At 42.2% G+C, this 22,500-nt stretch overlaps 1 protein-coding gene across 1 annotated transcript in view; it reads left to right on the top strand.

Annotated features, from left to right (window-relative positions):
* Nucleotides 1–22,325, top strand: part of osbp2b (oxysterol binding protein 2b) — a gene marked incomplete at its 3' end in the record, with an annotated part of 66,899 nt that extends 44,574 nt beyond the window's left edge. Inside the window, exons 3-13 of the mRNA XM_080433566.1 lie at nucleotides 1,808–2,058; nucleotides 6,495–6,693; nucleotides 13,577–13,700; nucleotides 16,018–16,084; nucleotides 16,627–16,779; nucleotides 16,880–17,125; nucleotides 17,394–17,514; nucleotides 18,194–18,297; nucleotides 20,553–20,648; nucleotides 21,783–21,967; nucleotides 22,082–22,325. Of these exons, the coding sequence (XP_080289692.1) occupies nucleotides 1,808–2,058; nucleotides 6,495–6,693; nucleotides 13,577–13,700; nucleotides 16,018–16,084; nucleotides 16,627–16,779; nucleotides 16,880–17,125; nucleotides 17,394–17,514; nucleotides 18,194–18,297; nucleotides 20,553–20,648; nucleotides 21,783–21,967; nucleotides 22,082–22,325 (1,790 nt within the window). The remainder of the gene's footprint in view (nucleotides 1–1,807; nucleotides 2,059–6,494; nucleotides 6,694–13,576; nucleotides 13,701–16,017; nucleotides 16,085–16,626; nucleotides 16,780–16,879; nucleotides 17,126–17,393; nucleotides 17,515–18,193; nucleotides 18,298–20,552; nucleotides 20,649–21,782; nucleotides 21,968–22,081) is intronic.
* Between the last annotated feature and the right edge of the window lie 175 nt (nucleotides 22,326–22,500).

The following is a 22,500-nucleotide window of genomic DNA, read 5'->3' as shown; positions in this document are numbered from 1 at the left end:
TTCAGGCCAGGGACCCCCAAACTGAAGGGTAGATGGAGCAGGGACCCCCTACCTCGTAGGGTAGGGGGGGCTACCACATATATTGTATATTTATGTATAAAATTGTGTTTTATATTGCCTGCTCCTACGCACCTGCCCCAGTAGGTGTGCAAAATATGTTATGTTATGTTTAAAGACAATTTGACATTTTGCAGTACCTCCGCGGACCCCCTAGGGGTCGCGGACCCCCTGTTGAAGACCTCTGCCTTAGAGCAGTCTTAACAAGGTGATTGACATCAGCTGGAGGGGCAAGTCAGACTTGAACTACAGGAAACATGGGCTGTAGTCCATTGTAGTCCAGGAAGAACAGACATTCTCAGCAATGATGTCACAGTCGCCAAAATCATGTTCCAAATATCAAAACACTGAATAAACACAAAACACACTCCAACATCATGTTTATTTTGTCCTCAACTTAATTAAATAAGATGTAAGATTAGAGCTAGTCATTGCTAGCATATGCTAAGAGCACTGTCTCTGAATGTGTGCCATTTAAATGGTGATTTTTTTAATGAACTTGAATTCGGTTCTATAAGACAGAAATCCAGAATCCTATTTGAACCCTGACAAGTAATTGTGGGCATTACATTTAGTTTGACTACAAGCTCACAACGGTGAGCTTGTAGATCGGCTATTTTCACAATGTTTGCCTCTTTCTTACGTAATATTTGACAATTTGGTATTAAAAAGGTTTTAAAAGTCTTTAAATTGTAACTTTAGAAATGTGTGTCATCTGGGGAGTTCCCCCAGTTTGGGAACCACTGCTATAAAAGCTGTAGTTTCAAAACTATTTACTCAATCTATCTAATAAACCATTATTTCATTATTTTGCTATTTTCTGCTTTCATATGGATGCAAAAATGCACAATGACTATCTGTTATTCAAAAACAGTCACTTGCATTAAGTGCAAAATGTTCCCATAACATAGAATCTAGTCATCAAGAATTCAAGACTAGCTGTCGGTAGGGTGACCACCTCCAGACAGGTCCATTGAGGGACAGATTAACCCGTTTCGCGGGACATCGCGGGACGCATGCACGCGCGCGCATGCGGACCACTCCCGCGCGCGCGAAATTTTTTTGCGGTTCTGGGCGGATTGGGTTCGTTTTTTTCGCGGTTCTGGGCGGATTGGGTTCGTTTTTTTTCCAGTTTTTGGTTTCTTTACTTTGGTTTTAGGGTTAGGATTAGATATAAGAGGGTATTGCAAGTTAACTTAAAAATGTAATGATTTTTTTTTTTTTTTATAAAATAAAAATCTTTTTTTTTTTTTTTTTTCATAACTTTGATTTTCGGGACATTGCCCTGCTTGTGCGGGACGCGGGACAGAGGGTCCAATTTCGGGACTGTCCCGCGAATTTCGGGACGGGTGGTCACCCTAGCTGTCGGCTGTTCATCTCTATTGATTTACTGCTATGCATGTTGTGATTCTCTGTCCTCCATTTCAAGTGTCTACAATGAGTCATTCATGGTGGAGGGTACCAGTGGGGCGCACTGGGTACTGAGTCATTGGTTTATGATAGATCTTCTTTGCAGCTTGGGAAGTCATACCCTGTCTTATGGAAGAATATCAATTCATTATACGTGTGTGTGTGTGTGTGTGTGTGTGTGTGTGTGTGTGTGTGTGTGTGTGTGTGTGTGTGTGTGTGTGTGTGTGTGTGTGTGTGTGTGTGTGTGTGTGTGTGTGTCGGAAAGTTATTCATATCTCCCTCAAATATATTCTTCATTGTAGTCATGATGCATTTGTGACCTCTGACCTCTCCCCTTCAGATGACTCTGGGGATGAGGAGCCCACATCCCAGTCGGACCGCAGTGAGATCCAAGGCACTCTGAAGACACTGGTCAGCAAGCTCGATGACCTCAGCACGTGCAATGACCTGATCGCCAAGCATGGGGCAGCCCTGCAGCGCTCTCTGAGCGAGCTCGAGGGACTGCGCGTTCCTGTGGAGGGAGGAGAGAAGATCAAGGCAGTCAATGAGCGAGCCACCCTATTCCGCATCACTTCCAATGCTATGATCAATGTGAGTAATCCTGCGCTACAGCAGGGGTTGATCATGTGCGTAGAGTAGAAAGAGAGTGAGTGCGTGTCACATGCTGAGAATGACATGACAAGAATGTGAGTCATCTATAATTCCCCTAACCAGTGCGTAATAAGAGAAGATTTCACTTAAAGCGTGGCAAGTTGCCTCCATAGACTTCTTTCCATATGAATGATCAATATTGTAATTAATCCGAACATTCAAATGACAAGCACAGTAGATGATTGACAGCCCACTGATTGCAGGAATAGGTTTAACTCTTGCTCTCTGTGGCTTTACAGTAAGGTTAGGTCTTTTCATTGGCTTTACAGAACTTTAGCAGACAAAAGTTCAGGGGGAGTTGAGGGTCTGAAGGAGTGACACTAGATCTGATAAAGGGGGAGGGAGGACAGGAATAGCTTTAGATCCACCCAGCCTGGTGAGGGACGTCAGACCTCTACCCTGTCCCCGTGGCACTGCTATTAGACAGACAGACCTGCAGTGACTAAAGCAGACATTACCCAGACAAGCATTCAAGGTTTGTCATTCTGTCCTGCTGATCTGGTTCGCTTTGATGTGTGAAAAGAATGCTTTCTTTCTTTCATGTCGGAGCTGATAGCGTTGGTCTTTTCGTCTAGGTTGTGGAATGATTATTTGGGAGGAAGTGCATGTCTGACACTTACATAAGATGTTCCTGTTCCATGCTTGGTTATTGAGAGTAGACTGGTTTGGACTGACTGTGTGTGAGCCCAGGGGTTGCAACTTTGCACTTTGACCCTTTTGTTTTGGCTTTATATGAAGAGGTCAGAGACCATTACCTCTGACATGTTTGTGGATGAGAGAGACAGTAAATTAAAAAGATAAATTAGTTCCTAGAACTGTGATTAATAAAACTAAAATGGTTCTAAACTGCATGGCATGCTGTAGATTGTACTTAAATTGCAGATAGTACTGCTGTGCCGCAAAATGATGATCCATCTTGTTCTGCACGTTGGCCGTGCCATGTTTTGATTAATTTGCAGGGGAATCTGAGACTTACTGGACAAGCAATAACACAGTCTCTCTTGGATTGCCTAGATTCCATTAAAATACCATTAGGCATAGCCAGAATGGACCTGTAATGAGAACAAGTTAGAGGAAGTGGCACTGCATACTACTAATAGTAGTTTTAGTCTCATACAGTAAATTAATTCTGTTCAAGCAGAGGGTGACAAATTACAATGAATGGATAAGGGGTATTTGGCTTTCTGCATCTGTGGATTCTGCTACTGTATAGATTTACTTTTTGCTAATAGTAGAACTGTAGTCTCTCCCTGAGCTAGTCCCAAAGAAACTGGGGGAGAAAGAGGTTTGATGGAGTAGGGAGGGAGGGAGAAACGAGTGAGGAAAGAAGGGGGAACAACAGAGGGATGAATGTCAGGAGTCGGATGGAGCTACAGTACATTAACTAAAGAGTATTTGACCCTGAATGGAAGGTGCATTTATTACTGATGCAACTCCTCATGTGGGCCATTGAACCAAGGCTGTGTGTGTGTGTGTGTGTGTGTGTGTGTGTGTGTGTGTGTGTGTGTGTGTGTGTGTGTGTGTGTGTGTGTGTGTGTGTGTGTGTGTGTGTGTGTGTGTGTGTGTGTGTGTGTGTGTGTGTGTGTGTGTGTGTGTGTGTGTACACTTGTGCTTGTCAGTGTGTTTACATGCACTACAGTCTTGAGTTTGTATGGGTTACCTACTGTAGTAATTTGAATAAACTTTTCTGGTTAATTTCAGACTTGCCCAACCCTGCTCATTATATAAAGTGAAGCTGGATATTTAATTTGACGCTGACAACCGATTGACATAATTTATTTAGTCCTGCATGCCCATCGACTTGCCCCCGCATTGCCTTCCCACCAAAGGAAGTCACAAGCAGTCTGAGTATATTCAACACATTCAGCAGAAGAAGAAATCTTAGGAAATGTCCCTTATTTAGGGTAAGGCTTAGTTGTGTTTTAGGATTTTGTCTGAGGAAGTGAGCAGCGCCGTCACATGCCCTTTAAAAGTGAGACTGAGGCTTTGAGTCTGCCATTTTACGACATACTGCTGAAGGTAAGAGACAACTCAACTCTACTTCAACTTCAGACGGTGGGTTTAGTTACAATTTCCTTTGTAGCCTAGATCACAATGGATGGTTCAATCATTGAACTGACATTTTGAGGAACCTTCAAGATATGGAATCAAAACAGTTCACCATAGGGTTTGGTTGCTTGATTTTTTATTTGTACACAGAAGTATTGTGATATAACCAAGCTACATGTATCTTGGTACCAAACCTTGTATGCAGGATTTCAAAGTTTGGGACTAAAGTATATTTTTCCGAATTTTTGGTGTGGTATCACGATACTGATATACAGTATACTTGCTCTGCTTTAATATTGTAAGGTGAATTATTGTTTCAAACACTTTTTTATTGCTTCATTGTCAAGGCTTGCAATGTTTTCATTCTCTATTGACATGCCATAGTAGGATAGCACAGTCTGATCAATCAGCAAGGCACATAGCCTGCACACATTCCATTGTAGTGTGGCCTGAATCAGGCTTTCCTTAGTGACTTGTCTACATTTCCCTTCCCTCGCTGCATTTTGTGTCACTAAACTGGGAAGGCGTATACGCCGTATAGCCTTATTTATGTGGTACTCCTACTCAATGATCCACCAGGTCACCCCAAAAGCAGAAATGTTATTAAAAAAAATCTTTAATTCTGTCTGGGTGATTGATAGACCAAATTGTTGATCATACGTCCGGCATTCAATCTCTGAGGAGGAAATATCTCTTTAAATACAGTACATTTGGTACAGCATGGTATGGAAGATGGGGGGAGGGGGGCATTGGGGGTTATGCAGGGGTTTAGGGGGGTGGGTATGAGGGGCTTTCAGGTAGGGGCCAAATGCCCGAAGGGTGCTTTTTTCTAGTGAAAGCAATAAGCCATGGTGAGGCCATGGTTTGGTTTATAGTGATTTTAGAACAGCTATGGGGATTCTAGATACTTTGCTTAATGTCGTGCTCAACAACACCCCATGGCTGTTCTAAAATCACTGTAAACCACAGCCTTTTGGGGATTATTGCTTTAGTCAACATTAAAATCTATTACGTACATTACAATATGAATGAAATATAACACATTTAATACAAGCACTTTTTCTAGGACATTATGCGCTCATTTATAAATACCCCTGAAATGTGAATAAAATATTGGCCGATTTTAAATTCTCATGGGTTGGAAGTGGGGGATAAAGTACTGGAATTAAACCCTTCAGTTGTGTTGGATAGATATCCTGTTCTCCGGAAATGGATTAGGGAAAGAGTTGGCCTTGACCAGTGTCCTTGTTGTTGTTCCTCCTGCTGCCCAAAAGGCAATAAATCCTAACTGTCCGAGGAAGATATAATTACAGTATATTATCTCGACATGCATTTGGTACTAGGCTTAGAGGACAGAGATTATATGAGTTGTGTGACATGCTTGCCCCTCAGATAGCCGACTGCAGCCAGTATCATGTCCAAGTGGTTTTGTCTACAGTATCAAAAAATCCCCAAGGCACTAAGAATAAAGAAGCATTTAGTAAAAGACCACTGGCTGCCTGTTACAATTATCTGGGTAAAGATTGATAAGAAAAAAAGCTGTACAAATGGCACATTTTGGCAGTTTAAAAATATAGCTTCAGTTTTCTTAAGTTAATGCAGAAAACAAAGAAGTTACTTCCGGTCAAACATACAGCATCAGCTTACAGATCATGGGCTATTTCATGTGTCTTTCATCATGCATTGTCAGCTGTCAGGTGTGTAATTTAGGTTCACTGACCTTTGAACTCATTCCGTGGCCAGACTGGCAGGCATGCTGTGTAGAATAATGCTAATGCTGTACGTTTGACCTGAAGTAACTTCTTTGTTCAGCAATAATGTTGAGTCAGCAGTAGGGGCCTCATGGACAGTTTGACAGTGCTGTTCGATTCTGACCGCAATACAGTCTGTTCTGCAGCCAAGGAGTGTGCCTGTGGCTAATGCTGCCTTTGTAACCTTACAATGTGATGTGCTCTAGGATATGACGGGAAGTGATATTGCACAGTCAGCAGCGCAGTGCAGAGGCCCCAGTACAAAGAGTCAGGGAAGTGACTGATTGACATAATGATGATTGCTCAAAACCATGACGATAATGATGACAATAGCCTTTATTGCAATGATTGATGCTCAAATGCAACCGAATCCCCTCATTCTCTCTAACTTTTGCCAACATTATAAGCTGGAGTTGAAGCTAAGGAAATTATATAATTCCTATAATTTCTAGAGGATTCATATTCGAGAATATAAAGTTTACATATGGGGTCTGTGAATTGTTTCTGGGAGGGTCATGAAAATGATCAGGGAATGTAAAATATATGCTGTATATTTGTGTGTTTACCCTTTCCCAGGCGTGTCGAGACTTCCTGAACCTAGCAGAGACTCACAGTCGGAGATGGCAGCGTGCGCTGCAGTACGAGCGGGAACAACGCGCCCACCTGGAGGAGACCATTGAGCAGCTAGCCAAGCAGCATAACAGCCTGGAGAGAGCCTGGAAAGAAGCCCCCACATTCGCTGCCAACACAGCTAGTCCGCCCGCCACCGACAAGGGTGAGTCCTGCTGTCCCGTGTTCGGACCTCAAAAATGTACCTGAATACCTTGAATATTCACACGGCAGCCAACATGTGAATATGGGAACTTTATGACCAACCTCAAGTCAAGTATTACAGACAGTACTACAGACCAGGAAGCAATTGGACATTTCATGTCTGGTCAGAAGGTTCAGAATTAGATTATCTGTAACATAACTGAAGAAAGCCAGATCAGGAAGAAGACATACTCTATCTCTTGGGATTTAGGCAGCCACATGCTGCAAGAATTTCAATGATATAGACGAAGGGCCCTATAATGGGCCATACTGGCTAAACCCACTATTTGACGATTTGGGAGTGCGCAAGGGGCTTTCCCGTGCAAAAGTTGCTATTTTGGGACACCTGCCTTATCCGCAAAACACCTGCACTATACATTATGCATAGGTGTGGTTTGGGTGTTACGATGATAAAACCAATCACCGTGCCAGATACCATTGCCTTTAAGAGAAGACTGCACAAGCCATTATCCCCAATTCAATCTTACGCTCTCCTCTCTCCCTCTCTGCAGTGTTGCCAGGTCTGCTTATTATAAGCCACATTGGGCTTGTTTTTCTGTAAAGTTGCTTGTAAATAATGGTATTTGCGGGTTGCGGTTGTGAGCTTGTAGATTGGATATTTTCAACTAGCCAACATATATGCATATTGTTTAATGGCCGACATATATAGGTTTGAAGTGCTCATCATGTGGCCTATTATAGTCGCTTCTTTTGGGCTTGTTTTCATAGACCGGGTTGCTTATTCCTCTCGCAAATTCTGGCAACACTGCTCCTGTCACAGGAGACATCGCAGGAGACCCATTTGTCAAAAGCGCATTGCATTTGATTACCTATCCAATATGTGTCCTGTTGCGTCGCGCCATCACTGCAATGCATAGGCAGGTCACAAAATCGGATGAGTAACCATATGCAGTGTATCCGTGTACCATGTCCGTGGCCGCGACTAAAACATAAAGTATATTGGACTTAATTTTCGTGTTAAAAACACATGAAAACACAAAAAAGATGCAGCTGGCAAGGGCTTTAGACCCAGTCTTTTTTTTTTATCAACTCAGAGTTACAGCTGACACTACTAATCCAGCCATTGCTTATCTCGGTGTGTGTGTGTGTGTATGTGTGCATGCGTGTGTGCCTGCATGTGTGTCTCAGTTTAAATGTAGATCACTGACAGCATGCCACATGCGTTGCTGTTGATACAGTAATATTAATAAAGCGGATTTGGAGAGAGGCTGAGCCCATTCCCTTGACTTGACCTATAATTCAGCATCCGGTCCAGTATATACAGTATGTGCACATTTAATAGGCAAGCTGTCATAACAACCTTGGACGGTATCAGCTGTGACAGAGGATGTGTGCATTACATGCATTACAGATGAGTCTGTTAACCCTGTTAATGCAGGAATTTATGCTGAAATGAAACGAACGTTAGGTGACTGTGACTAATTTTTTAAAATGTCTTATCCCATCAGAAGTGGGCCAGTGAAGGCATTCAATAGTTGGCCAGAATAGTTGGCCCCTGACAACACTGCCCACCATGTATTTAGCTTAGATTTTACATTTGATTGTACAGTATGTGTACATTTGTTTTACAGATGAGGGGCAAATACATATGATACTTTTTTCCCCTTAGTTACAGTAAGGCCCAATAGTTCTAACACATTATACGTAGCCTGCGAGTTAGTTCTGGCAGCATACACTCGAGAGGTTACATGCATTGCTCATTCTATATGGCTGTTTACAGCGTCATGCAAGATCCTTACGTCATACACAGACGTGGCAATCAGCTGTCCAATTGGGCGGGTATTTAAGTTCTCTTGAATCGGGCATTCCATCCGGTTGTGTCTTCTAGCTTGTTGTCATGCAGCGTTTGCTGTTCCTGGCTGGTTGTTTGGTTGTTTGCTGGAGCTACTGCAACTTGCTATCATGCTTCCCAGAAGCTGCTGTTGTTTGCTGGTGTAACTGCTTCATGCTACTTGAATCATGCTTTCTGCTCATAAGCTGCTGTCTATTATAGGCTACTGTGAAGGCCAGGTGGTATGGCGTCGCGTTTGTTTATCTACTAAGGCTGCTGTGTTCTTCTCTATGCTGCTGGAAAAAAAAAAAAAAAAAAAAAAAAAAAAAAAGCTAATATGCTGTTGATGCTAATGTCATTGTTGAGGTTTCAGTGGTGGTCTGGTGCCGCTGGTTGTTATATGATACTTGTTCTATTACTAAAAGCAAAGCAACTTAAATTGTAGTGAAACTGCTCCTTGCTAATGTTTTCAAAGTTAAGCTGAAAAACAGCGGTGTTTTAGCTCAGCCAGCAGAGCTTTCTGTTGTGTCCCTCCGGGCTATGGGGCCTCATCTCATTATTAGCAACATTGGCTGGTTTTCTGTCAAATCGCTTATTGGTGGTTTGGCTTATTTCTGGGGAAAAGTTATTTTGGGATCGCTTTCTTATGTGGTTCTGTCATGGTCCCCAGATTAATGTGTAGTTAAAAATATACATATTCCAAATATTCCACTTTTATCACAAGATTTCGAAATAGCAGATCATCTACAAGCTCACTTTAGGCTATTTCAATGACAATGCATACATTAGGATAATACAGGTTAAATACAAGTATTTTCGTGGTCTAGGTTGGCTGATTTCTCTCTCAAACCGGCATCACTGCACGTATCAGTGATCAGCTGTTCAGAGCAGAGAGGGGGAGAGAGAGGTCCAATAGTTAGTGTCACTTATGCAGTGCATTGCTCAAATCTTATGTTTCATATAATGTGTAGCCTACTGGTTAAAAACGATTAATGCACAGTCTGGCCGTCATCTTGAGTGGGATAAGAAAGTACACTTGTGGATGAAGAAGAGCTAGTGTGTGTTCTTGCGCTTCCAAACATGTCGTGGTTCACTGATCAACGTCAGTGCGCTCCCTCCGGGCTATGGGACTGCAAGCATAGACGCAACACAGTGCTGGGTTGCCATGTCCGCTTATTATAAGCACAAGTTATAACTAATAGTCATTTTTCTTGATCTCGTTTTAGTGTTGCAGACAGTAGTCTGCGGATTTACTTGAGTAAATCAGCATAGCACCAGGTATCTCAGTGTAGGAATTAATAATGTTTCAAGTTAATCTACAGTTGGTTAAAATATATATAGGCTATTTATATTAGTGATTCATTCTTTCAGCAGTTTTTCAAATCTAGGAGACTGCATTCAAATATGCTGTAAAGAGAACTTATGGTTCATGGTGCATAATTTTTATACTAAAGTAGACTATAGTGTGCAGTATGGCCATTATATTGTGGTAATATATTTTATGTTGCAGCTAGTATGTGCTAATTGGTGGCTATAGCTATTTCCATCTGATGTAGCCTACATTTTCTGGTAATAATTTGCCTCTAAGATATAGTGGAGGCTGGTAAATATAATAATGAAGTAAATTGTGCAAATCAAGTAAGTAATGGGCTATTATACTGTGTTGGCTGCAGTGCTTGGTTAGATGTAAGCTTTGGTTACATTCTAAAGTCCCCCCTGTGCTATTGTATTGCAAAGCTAATTAAGCTATTCTTGCTGTCAAGGTGATATACATTTTGCTGCTTACACCTTGGATAAGAGACTGGTAGGTTACAGGGATTTTCTTAAGTAAATCTTGAAACACTTGAAAGAAAACAACTGCTTTTCTTTATCTTTAGCAATAGCAGCCCATCTAAATGGTCTTTGTTATATTAAAGATGGTCCAGCAGAGGGCATTCATGCTCTCAGGGCATAAAGGAGGGGAGCAATTTATGAGGGCACTCATGTCTTATCTTGGGATCAACATATGTTCAGATCCCCGGATGTAATGCATTCTTATAAAAGCGGTTGACAATTGATGTCATGTTGTGTGACAAGCTACAGGAGTAAAGTTATTGCTACCAGATAAATGGTGGGGCTCTTCAGTAGAGTCATGGTTGATGGGCATTTCAAAGGTACTTGGAATCCAAACTTAGTTCCGTTATTGTTGTTATGAAGTTATTGGATAATGAATGGTATGGTCATTAATTAAAATCTGCTCAGGAGGCAAATATTTAATGTTATGTTCTTTAAATGGTGGCATATCATTCTTGGTATTATGTTGGCGTGGTTCTTCTTGCAGTCTCGTAAGCAAGGTTGCAATTTTACAAGCATGTAATGTAAAGGGAGTACTGGATTCAGATTAAATATTGTTGGTACTACTAACTACTATAAGTCGATAACCATTGCTTTCATCTACGTGGAGTCTAATCTAAGTGTATATCAAGAGTTAGTCATGCATCTTGATTTCTGATGTTTTATTTCTATGGAGGGACATTTTATGAATATATCTTAAATCTCTCATTGGAAGCTGCTTCAGTATTCTTAGTTAATTAGAAGTCAATCTATGGTTAGATGGGGCAGTCATAGATCTTAGCTGTTAAAACACAGATCTTAGTCTGTTCTCACACAAGCAGCATTATGTTTTATCTGTGGCTCATTTGTTCATCAGGTCATGTCCCATCTTCAGTTTAAGCTTTAATTCAACAGAACAAATTTTAACCATCTGCATATTATCAGTTGGTGCACAGATCAACCGTTCTGAATAAAATGGTCCTTAGTGCCATGTTCGTCATGTGCGCTAAAATGGGGAGTTCTTTGTTGGCTCAGGATGTAATGAATACAAGTGTTGTAATAGCTAAATGTAAATGGTAGTTCTGTTATTACCATGCATATCTGGTGGTCGCTGGGTGAAGGTAAGGTGTAGCGTGACTTCAAAGTCATGTTAAGTTTTAAATGTTTCTTTAGTTGGCACTAAAGAGTTAAGCTGGTTGCTCAAACTCAAAAAAGTGGCATCATGGTTGATGCGGTTGGTTTGCATCATGGCTGATGCGGTTGGGTAATAGCATCACGGTGATGCAGTTGGCTTGCATAAGAGTTGATGCGGTTGGGGGCATCAGTAGGATGCGGTTGGGGGCATCAACTCTTAACACTAGGCATGTTAAGTTTATGTAGTATATTCTTCTATGTGGCTATTAGAGGAATGGTTAAGTGCTGCCTGTGCATGGCAGCTAAGGCCTTTTAGTTCACATAAAGTTAGTATGTCCTCGCTGATCCCAGACGCTGGTCTGTGGTGGATGGGATATCAGCTTGGTCAATTGGTATATGGGTTTGAGAATTCACCCCACACATAGTTTTAGTTCACATAAAGTTAGTATGTCCTCGCTGATCCCAGACGCTGGTCTGTGGTGGATGGGATATCAGCTTGGTCAATTGGTATGGGTTTGAGAATTCACCCCACACATAGTTTTCCTATCATATAGAATAAGGCTTACGGCAAGCGTAGCCATGGCTTCACATTCAAGTTCACATAATGTTAGAATATCCTAGCATGATCCAGAATTGCTAGCTGCATATTCGTCACTGTCTCCTGAAGGAGTCTATTGGGATATCTGCTAGGATGAATCGGTGAGCGTTCACCGTAGGGCGTTCTTGGTTCCGCGTGTTGGGGGTTATGTTAGAATATCCTAGCATGATCCAGAATTGCTAGCTGCATATTCGTCACTGTCTCCTGAAGGAGTTTAGTGGGATATCTGTTTGGATGAATCGGTGAGCGTTCACCGTAGGTCACGCGTGTTGGGGGTTGTTATGTTATGGTATATCTATCTCCCTGCTCTTAATGGTTAATGATGGCCGTATGATTGTGCTGAGCAGGGAGAACAAATATAGCAGAGCCTGAACGCCAAGATAAAATATTACTTCCACACTTGTATTCTCATTCTATTATATTGCTTAAATATATTCGGTCTATAATATTGGTTCAATCTATTCGTGAGTTATCTGACAGAAATTATACGTAGCCTGCGAGTTAGTTCTGGCAGCATACACTCGAGAGGTTACATGCATTGCTCATTCTATATGGCTGTTTACAGCGTCATGCAAGATCCTTACGTCATACACAGACGTGGCAATCAGCTGTCCAATTGGGCGGGTATTTAAGTTCTCTTGAATCGGGCATTCCATCCGGTTGTGTCTTCTAGCTTGTTGTCATGCAGCGTTTTCTCCCACCACCACCCCAGCACCACCAGTGGGCTCTGCTATTGGTCTGTTCCCCATGGGGGGTTGTTATGTTATGGTATATCTATCTCCCTGCTCTTAATGGTTAATGATGGCCGTATGATTGTGCTGAGCAGGGAGAACAAATATAGCAGAGCCTGAACGCCAAGATAAAATATTACTTCCACACTTGTATTCTCATTCTATTATATTGCTTAAATATATTCGGTCTATAATATTGGTTCAATCTATTCGTGAGTTATCTGACAGAAATGCTACAAATTGCTACAACACCTGTATGTCCACTCATTTTGGGGCAATGACACAAGAAGTTGAAGGGTCATTTTAGGTCTGATAATGATAGGGTGAATGTTAAAATCATGTATACTTTACATTATTTCACACCATTTTCCAAAGCATACATTTACACTTCATTTTTTGCCCACTGGACCAGTATCCGTCTGGGGTTACACGGTCCTTTTACATAGGAAGTGGCCAAACCCCCGAAGGGGGCTTTTTAATAGTAATTATGATAATAATAATAATAATGATAAAGACCCCCAGGACTAGTTTATTTAATAAGTGAATACTCCTGCATATTGGGCTTGACAAATGTACCCTGAGGAACTCATTTGGGCAAGTTAGCCAGCAAGAACATTACCTATTTAAATAAGCAGATTATAATTGATTAATCACCATAGGTATGTGATTATCCACTTTTCCACATTTAACCCTGTCTACAAACCAGAATCATGTGATATGGCTGTTGCACACTGTGAAGCATACTCTTGTACATAATGAAATCTGCGTGTCCTGCCAGGAGGGAGTGAGAGGCCACTCAAAGAGGAGGCGAGTGATGAAGATGAGGATACAGAGTATTTCGATGCCATGGAGGACTCCCCTGCATTCATCACAGTGACGGCCACAGAGAATACACAACACAGGTACTGTAAGAGACACCTAGTGACCAACACCCAACCCCCCCCAACTGTTCATAACTCTTCTAACGCTAATGGAAGTAGAAGCAACACTAGCTCATGCAGGAAAGGAGACTATACAGAGTGAAGTAATAATATGTAAAAAAAAATCTGCATGGTTCTGAAGGAGGCAAGCCGCTCAGAAGAGGGTCTATCTGTGAGTCTTTGCCTGTCTCTTTGTTTTTCCGGGGCTAATCTCTTAAAGGAGTAGTTCACCCAAAACATTACTTATTTTCTATCAATTACACACCCCATAAAGCCTTGAATTCATGGAGATGTTTTATTTTTTGTTGCATTCCTAAGCCAATAATTTGATTTCATTAGGTGACTTCTGTACCAGAGACTCCGCCAGTCATCAAATTATTGGCCTAGGAATGCGACAAAAACTAAAACATCTCCATGAATTCAAGACTTCATGGGGTGTGTAATTGATAGAAAATAAGATTTTTTTGGGTGAACTACTCCTTTAAACGGCAGGACTGATCAGCACCAAATTCCTTGTGCCAGTAGGTGAAGGAAGTACCTATGCACATTTTTGTTTCACATAATTATAATGGCAGTAAACGGCACTTGAAACCTTGCCCAATTATAGAGTCATAAGTTGTAGATACGTCTTGGATGACTGATGACATGATGTCGAGATCCACATGGGAGCCACGTCATTATTAAAGTAGTTTTTTTGGATTGATTGCAAATTGATTGTAAACAAATAACGCAAAAAGTCCTGGGGACTTGTTTCCTATGTATTCATTTAATCAAAAGAGCATTAATACATGTCTTCAACAAATACAAATAGCTATACTGTATTTACAGAGGAGCGAAAAAAATGGCAGCAGTGTATGACCCCTCATTTCAATGGGATTTTATATCTATCTCCACTAGTTTTCTGACGATGCTTTTTCAGGCTAGTGATTCACATCCTTTGATGGATGATGTCAGGGCATTCCACATTATGGTGGTAGCTATTTTTCCATGTTGTGCTAAAGTTGGGGGGTACCAGGTCATAGGTGCTCCCTCTGGTGTTGTGGCTGTTGTTGTTGGCGAACAATAGCAGGTTACAATGTGTGCAGTTTGTGAATGAAGCCACACAAATCACAATGCAATATTCAGTGGTGTAACCACTCTAAACAAGTTGGCTGCTTGTGTGCATGTCGACTAGTGTTACTTGTGATGACAGTCTATGCCTTATTTGGCCAAAAGGAAGTAGCAATCTGCGTAAATACTACACAAAAGTGCCTCAAAATAACAATATTGGTGTAACCAATTAGACATTTGCCAAAACATTACATAACTTTAACATAACTTTGACATAACATACATTTTTAAGTCCACTTTTACTTAATTTCATGGCTTGTATGGTTTTGTCACGTCAAACAGATAGTGGCATAAGCTGTGAATTATTGGTCTTTCATTTGAGGGGACATACATAGAAACTTGCATTTTGTACATACAGTATAGACAAACACTGTTCTAGATGGCCTGGCCTTCGGCCCCACCTTAGAAGCAGTAGTGTTTATGCATTATTGCGGTGGCATGGGATTTACTGTAGTTCCAGTCATACTGATCTTAACCAGGGAGACAGTTAAATGCAGTCGAATTTAGCAGAGGTCACTCCTGTCTTCAACAAAGTTTGAGTACATAAGTATGTATGTATACTTAAGTAGTTTGCAGTCTGCAAACACATGCAGCAAATTCACTGCCAAACAATGTGGAAAAACACACTTAACATCTGCAACTGTACAGAGGTACAGTAATTCATGCTTTTGAAAATCACTATGCTGTTTATTTTATCAGATTAATACGCCTGGAAAACATTTCTGTGCTGCATTTCAAATTTTAGCTTGAAGAGGGCATTTACACACAGTACAGTGAGTTTAATGCAGCATTGACAAAAAAAATCAGGTACATTCTGTAATGTTTATTATTGATTGTGGACAAAAATGTAAACAAACACAATATTCCTGGGGCTTTGATAGGTATGTACCTCTAATCTCTGGCCACCTGTCTTCTCCATAGCACTGAAGATGATTATGAATGATAGCCAAACAATCTGTGACCCAGTGTTTACACCGCCATATTGTATTCTCTCCAACCCACTCACATACAGCAGCACCATATTAAGTGTGTGTGTGTGTGTGTGTGTGTGTGTGTGTGTATGTGTGCGTGTGCATGCGTGCAGCTCAATTTGTTGCTAATTTGTTGCTGCATTACAATTTGACCTTTTTGTCATGTGCGTGTGTGTGTCTTAAGCTTATCGTGAAATCCCATTTTCATTGTGTTTCAGGCGTTCTCAGAGTAACTTGAGTGAAGCAAGTGGAGGCCATCCCAATGACTGGAACCAGGATGACCATGTAAGTGTCAGACAGACTGACAAACAGGCCTCATAGCTTTTAACACATACTGCTGTCCTGTGTGATGGCACCATCGATTCATCCATGCTGAGAGAAAGCATAACGCTCATTCGTTTATTCATACCATACTCACAATTGCTGATTTCAAGCTGCAAGAGAGTATCTCTCAACCAATCCCCCCCCCATATACACACACACACACACAAAGTTTTTTTGTGTGTGGCTTTCGTAGCTGTGTTGTCGCCCCTGTGGTGTAGTGCCAGAGATGTACAGCTGCTCTCTCCATCATGCCTCTTGATCTTAATTGCCACTCAGACATCTGCTCTCCTCTTTGTCACTCTATCTCTCCTGTCTTTTTCATCCTCTGTTTTCTGTTCCTGTTTATGTTCATTCTCTGTCACTTGGCAACACACTGAACCCCCTGACAAGCTGTCAGTGACTTTGCTGGATCCCCTCTGACAGTCTTCCTCCATGTTTGACACAAGGTTCGAAAGGTTCCTAACTCCTGCACATCACACACACACTATACCTTCTAATCCCAGGGGTCTCAGAGCTGTAACGACCTGGCGGGGAAGGAGCTGCAGCCCCGCAGACAGCGCCGGACACACGTCCCAGATAAACCCAACTACTCCCTCAACCTGTGGAGCATCATGAAAAACTGTATCGGCAAGGAACTCTCCAAAATCCCAATGCCCGTAAGTGTTATACGTTTGAGCTGCACAGTATGTGCACATCAATTAACACAGAATCTCACTGGGTGTTAGACATTGCGTCTTCTGCGTTTTCCCCTTGCAGGTAAATTTCAACGAGCCTCTGTCAATGCTCCAGCGGCTGTCCGAGGACCTGGAGTACCATGAGCTGCTGGACAAGGCGGCCCGCTGTGAATCCTCCCTGGAGCAGATGTGCCTGGTCGCTGCCTTCTCCATCTCCTCCTACTCCACCACGGTCCACCGCACAGCCAAGCCCTTCAACCCCCTGCTGGGCGAGACCTACGAGCTGGACCGCCGGGAGGAGTATGGCTACCGCTCGCTGTGCGAGCAGGTAAATAGCACCGCTGGGGACGCCTAATGAACATACTCATGTACACACGCACATACTGTACACACACGCACGCACGCAGGCTCTCGCACACGCACACACACACACACACACACACACACACACACCCTCACATTTGTTCACTGATTCGTTTATGGAATGCTTAACGAGGCATCAGTCCTGCTGTGCGGTGTTCTCTCTTTTTATTATTCTATAAAGTAATCCATTTGCTGTAACAGTAACCTTTCACTCCTCGCCTTCTTTTTCTCAGGTGAGCCATCACCCTCCTGCAGCTTCTCATCACGTGATTTCCCAACGAGGCTGGACCCTGTGGCAGGAAATCACTATAGCTAGCAAGTTCCGTGGCAAATACATCTCCATAATGCCTCTGGGTGAGACGCCGTATAATACTGTATAATTTCTAGACTGTGTATAATATCAAGGAAAACAAATGAGTAAAGAAATTGGACACTGCACCGATAGTAGTATACTAGGTGCGTGCTATTCTGTATACCACTTGAGATTAGGAGATTGCTGCTGTATAACACCCCCACACAAACATGAACACATACACACGCATGCACTCACTCTCTAAAGCCACAGAAAACGGTGTGAGAATGAATCGGATGGATTTTATGACCCCTCGTGACAGATACATAAAGTATCGGCATAAAGAGAACTCTCTCCTCTGGGATGGTGTAGGGCTTGGGCCTGTCGGCTCAGAATAAATGATAATGAGATAGATTTGATAGATGCACATCTAATAGCAGCACACTGGTATTTATCTGACCTGTTTCTTATTATATTCCTCCTGTGGGGATTTGTGTAATGGAGGGGTAAAAAAGAAAACTGAAGTGGTGGTGCAATACATGTTGTTTATTATCTTGGGTTAAGCTCTGTGGAAAAAGGATGGCTGTGCTTATGTTTTTAGAAAAAGAAACATAACACAAAGTTTCACTTCTTCCTCTTCACTGAAATACAGACGGACATATTCTCCAAATTGACACCATTGGGTAACCCTTCTGTCGTCCTGTTTATACATTTCTCTTTTCTGTCCATGTCTGTTCTCAGGTGCCATTCACTTGCAGTTCCAGTCCAGTGGGAACCACTACGTGTGGAGGAAAGTCACCTCCACTGTGCACAATATCATCGTTGGCAAGCTGTGGATTGACCAGGTCAGCTTGCTCCCCTTCCTCATTGGCAGTCTCATACCCTGTTTAGATCTAAGTATTGTGAGCGTCAATTTGCTCGTACTCTTCACACACACAGTAAAATCCTTAGGGTTAGGGTTAGGGTTAATTTAACACGAGTGTAAAAATGGTACCAAATGGACCCGTACAAGTCCATTTGGTTCCATTTGTACACTCTTCGGAGCTAAGTTAACGCAAAGGATTTTACTATGCATGATCTGTCATCAAGGAAGCACATCAACACAAACAACAAAGTGTGTCCTCTCTCGCACAATAGCACTAATCAGCTAGAGAATTTCAGCAGAAATTGTGTGAATGCCCCCAATGCAAAGTGGACTTTCTGCTGAACACAACAACTACTAACTTTGCAGTCAGTCCTCACTGCCTATGTGAAGGAATTTATGTCTATACCTTTTAATGAGCAAACTTCGCTGTCCGTTCATGGCGGAATACATTGTTGCAGCTGGCTTTTATTTCCAGCACGTCACACGAAGAATAGGACAGGCGCGTCGTCAACGCCTGGTTGAAGCAAGTGCCAAATTCTGAATTTGACAGTCGCAAGTGACATTGATTGATATATTTTTGTGACAAAAAAATGCATATACATGAACATATAATTGTCCATATCTGTCAAAAGGGGAAAAAAGCCGAATTAAGTCGAATAAATACACCTTCATTTAATATATGAACCCATTTAGTGCCCATGTGAAGAACAACTCTGAGCATACAATATAATTACATTATTTATTGATATTTATTTAAAAAAGATCTAGGCTATTTAGTTGTTCTATTTGAGCAGTTTGGTAAAAGTAACTAGTAATATATTGCTCTTGCTCAGACAGTAATATGTAACAAAATGTATTACTTTATGAAGGTAATAAGTAATGTAATGTATTAAAAAAAAATTATAATAATAAAAGTAACTTGCCCAACACTGGCTATGGCTGCTGTGTATTACAGAATGTTATAGTATCCATCTATCCAGCTATTGTACGGCTACTGTGCGTTACACTATGGTATATAACCCATCCATGCAGCTACTGTATGGCTGCTGTGTGTTACAGTATGATATAATCCATCCATGTAGCTATGGCTACTGTGCCTTACACAGTATGGTATATAATCCATCCATCCAGTTTATGGCTACTGTGCGTTACAGTGTGTAATATAATCCATCTAACTATGGCTGCTGTATGTTACAGTATGGTACAGTATATAATCCCTCCATCCAGCTACAGTATGGCTGCTGTGCATTACATTATGGTACAGTATATAATTCAGGCCAGCAGAGCAGAGTGCTGTGAAGAAGGGAAATCAGAGCATTGCGTTACAGTGCACCAATGAGCAGCGTTGTGGTCCCTGGGGCTTTATCTCACTTTGATCTCAAATAACACCTTGAAATGACAACCTCTCCTTTGTGCGAGATGGCCCTATTAATCTGCTGTACTGTCCAAGAGATTACATTTTTCATTAGTTTTATTTTTTAAATGTCAGGTTTTAATACATGAAACTACCATTTTCATGGAATGTTTTCTGCCTTTTTGTGGCAGAAATGTGACATCTCCGCTGTCTGTCTTCTGTCAATACAGCTTTGTTGTAGAGCACAGCCAGGCATAACAGAATGCACCTCTTAATTACCAGAATCAGAAACGCAGTGGTAGGCTTATTGTTAAGTCGATATCATGGCTATATACTGTAGCTTGAGGAACCGTTCAATGGAGTTCAATGGCCAGGTGGCGCCATCTTAAGAGGTTTTCAGTATTACTGTACTTTCAATGGGGTGACGTCACGTTCTCTTTCTAGATAGAGTCAGGTTCGATCTTTGAGACTGGCTCGATATATATTAAAAAACACTAATATTGAATTGGCTTTTGATGGCTCACTGCGTGCGTGCGTGCGTGCGTGCGTGCGTGCGTGCGTGCGTGCGTGCGTGCGTGCGTGCGTGCGTGCGTGCGTGCGTGCGTGCGTGCGTGCGTGCGTGCGTGCGTGCGTGCGTGCGTGCGTGCGTGCGTGCGTGCGTGCGTGCGTGTGTGTGTGTGTGCGAGAAAGACACGCCTGTCCATCTTGTTGCAGTAATGCAATAATACATTTATCTTTCCTCCCTAAGCTTCCATGTCTTTCCTCCTCTCTCTATCCATCTCTGAACCACTTCTGGGTATTGATCTTTTTCATGTTCTTCTCTGTTCCCTCTCTCCCCCTCTCTTTCTTTACTCCGGCCCTGTCCATCTGTCTCTGTACAGTCAGGGGACATTGAGATTGTCAACCACAGGACAAAGGAGACCTGTCAGCTCAAGTTTTTACCCTACAGTTATTTCTCCAGGGAAGTTCCACGCAAGGTAAATCCTTTCTCTTTCAGGTTCAGCCTACATTGATGTGTGTTCATAAGCTTGGCATTGAACTTATGTTGTGCTGCCTCCTGCTGGAGAGTATCTGCATGCTTAAACTGATCATTCCACAGAAACAAAAGATAAGCTCTTCGGATATGACCCATCCTTTTTATTATCTCTGCCAGGAGATCATTCTTTTGGCTCTCTGTTTGTGTGTGTGTGTCTGTTGACAGCAGACCCCAAAATATTTTTCAAATAAGTCAACGACGGCTATATATTTTTTAAGTTTTGTATTTATAATCGCATATTAACGTCCCTCCAGGCTATGGGATAAGCGTTCCACCAGGCTATGGCCGGTAGCCAATCGCAGACTTGCACGTTGGCCCGCAGCACTGGCCAAAACTGAGCAAAAACCTATCCCACCCACTCCAACTCTTACAGAAAGGAGGTCTCGTGAAGTTTTTGCAAAGCTAGTGGGGCAGCAACAACCCAACTCTTCTCAAATCGCACCCCTTGAGAGAATGCAAATATAATTAACACAAGGAATTAACAATCAGACTTTTGAATGAAATAAATCTGTTCAGAATTACGTGCAGGATTTTACTGACATTGGTGCTGGGAGCGTGGGAGGGTCACATACACATATACAATGCTGGAGAGAGTTAGGCAATGAATGTGTAAGAGAGTGAGAGAGAGGGAGGAAGACAGTAGAGACGATGTGCAATTGATATTCACATGCTGTGCTACTATTTCATGGTTATAGGTAGAAATGTAATTGCATTATTTTTCTTTATTTAGGTAGGAGATTGTAGAGAGACAGGAAAGTGAGGGCAGAGATAAGGGAGCAATAAAAGACATGACAGGAGACAGATTAGAACAGAAGGAGCATGTTCATCAAGCACGTCTAACTGACGTGCTTGATGAACCATCTTCTCTAAATAAAAAAAAAGAATTCCTGTGAGAAGGCCAATCATAACCACAACGTTCCTGTTCAATGTCCATCCAGTGTTGGGACCAGTGTTGCATGTTATCCGCTCCCCTCTGCCCTTGGTTTCCTGTTGCAAACTTCCTTACCCAGAATATTTTAGTTCCAAGTTTATTTATTTACTTCCTTGTTTTCCTCGCTTATGTCCAACCATCTAGGTGACAGGTGTGGTTGCAGACAGCGGAGGCCAGGCCCACTACATCCTGTCAGGTACCTGGGATGAGAAGATAGAGAGCGCCAAAATCGTTCAGAGTAGTCGTGGGAGCAGTGGTTCAGAGGGCAAGCAGAAGACGGTCTACCAGACCCTTTCCCCCAAAATACTTTGGAAGAAGTACCCTCTCCCGTAAGCAAGAAAACAACAACAAAACAGATTATTTATACTTATACGTCATACTTTTGTGAGCTACTGCCCAGTACCTCTTTAACTCTTATGCTCCTCTTCTCCTGGCTCCGTAAGGGAAAATGCTGAGAACATGTACCACTTCTCGGCGCTGGCGCTGACCCTCAACGAGCCAGAAGACGGAGTGGCAATCTCCGACAGCCGCATGAGACCTGACCAGAGGATGATGGAGGCAGGTCGATGGGACGAGGCCAATTCAGAGAAACAGAGGCTGGAGGAGAAACAAAGAGCTGTGAGGAGGAGGAGGGAAGCGGAGAACACAGATGCTCTGGATGAAGGTGAAGACAGAGGGACAGAATGAAGGAATAGGGGGGGGGGGGTTATTTGTGATGAGGAAAGGAGGAAGCGACACACAGTAACTCTAATAACTATACGCACACTAAACATTAAAACCTAATCAAGGCAAATGTATAACACTTTCAACTTGTGCTGCTCAACAAAAAAGGGTCGCGTAAAATATATATCAGCTTTAACAG

Source organism: Gymnoscopelus braueri (assembly GCF_963280865.1).
Source record: "Gymnoscopelus braueri genome assembly, chromosome: 7".
Taxonomy (NCBI): Eukaryota; Metazoa; Chordata; class Actinopteri; order Myctophiformes; family Myctophidae; genus Gymnoscopelus; species Gymnoscopelus braueri.
The sequence above is the reverse complement of the archived record's forward strand: the minus strand, read 5'-3'. Positions and strand labels throughout refer to the sequence as shown.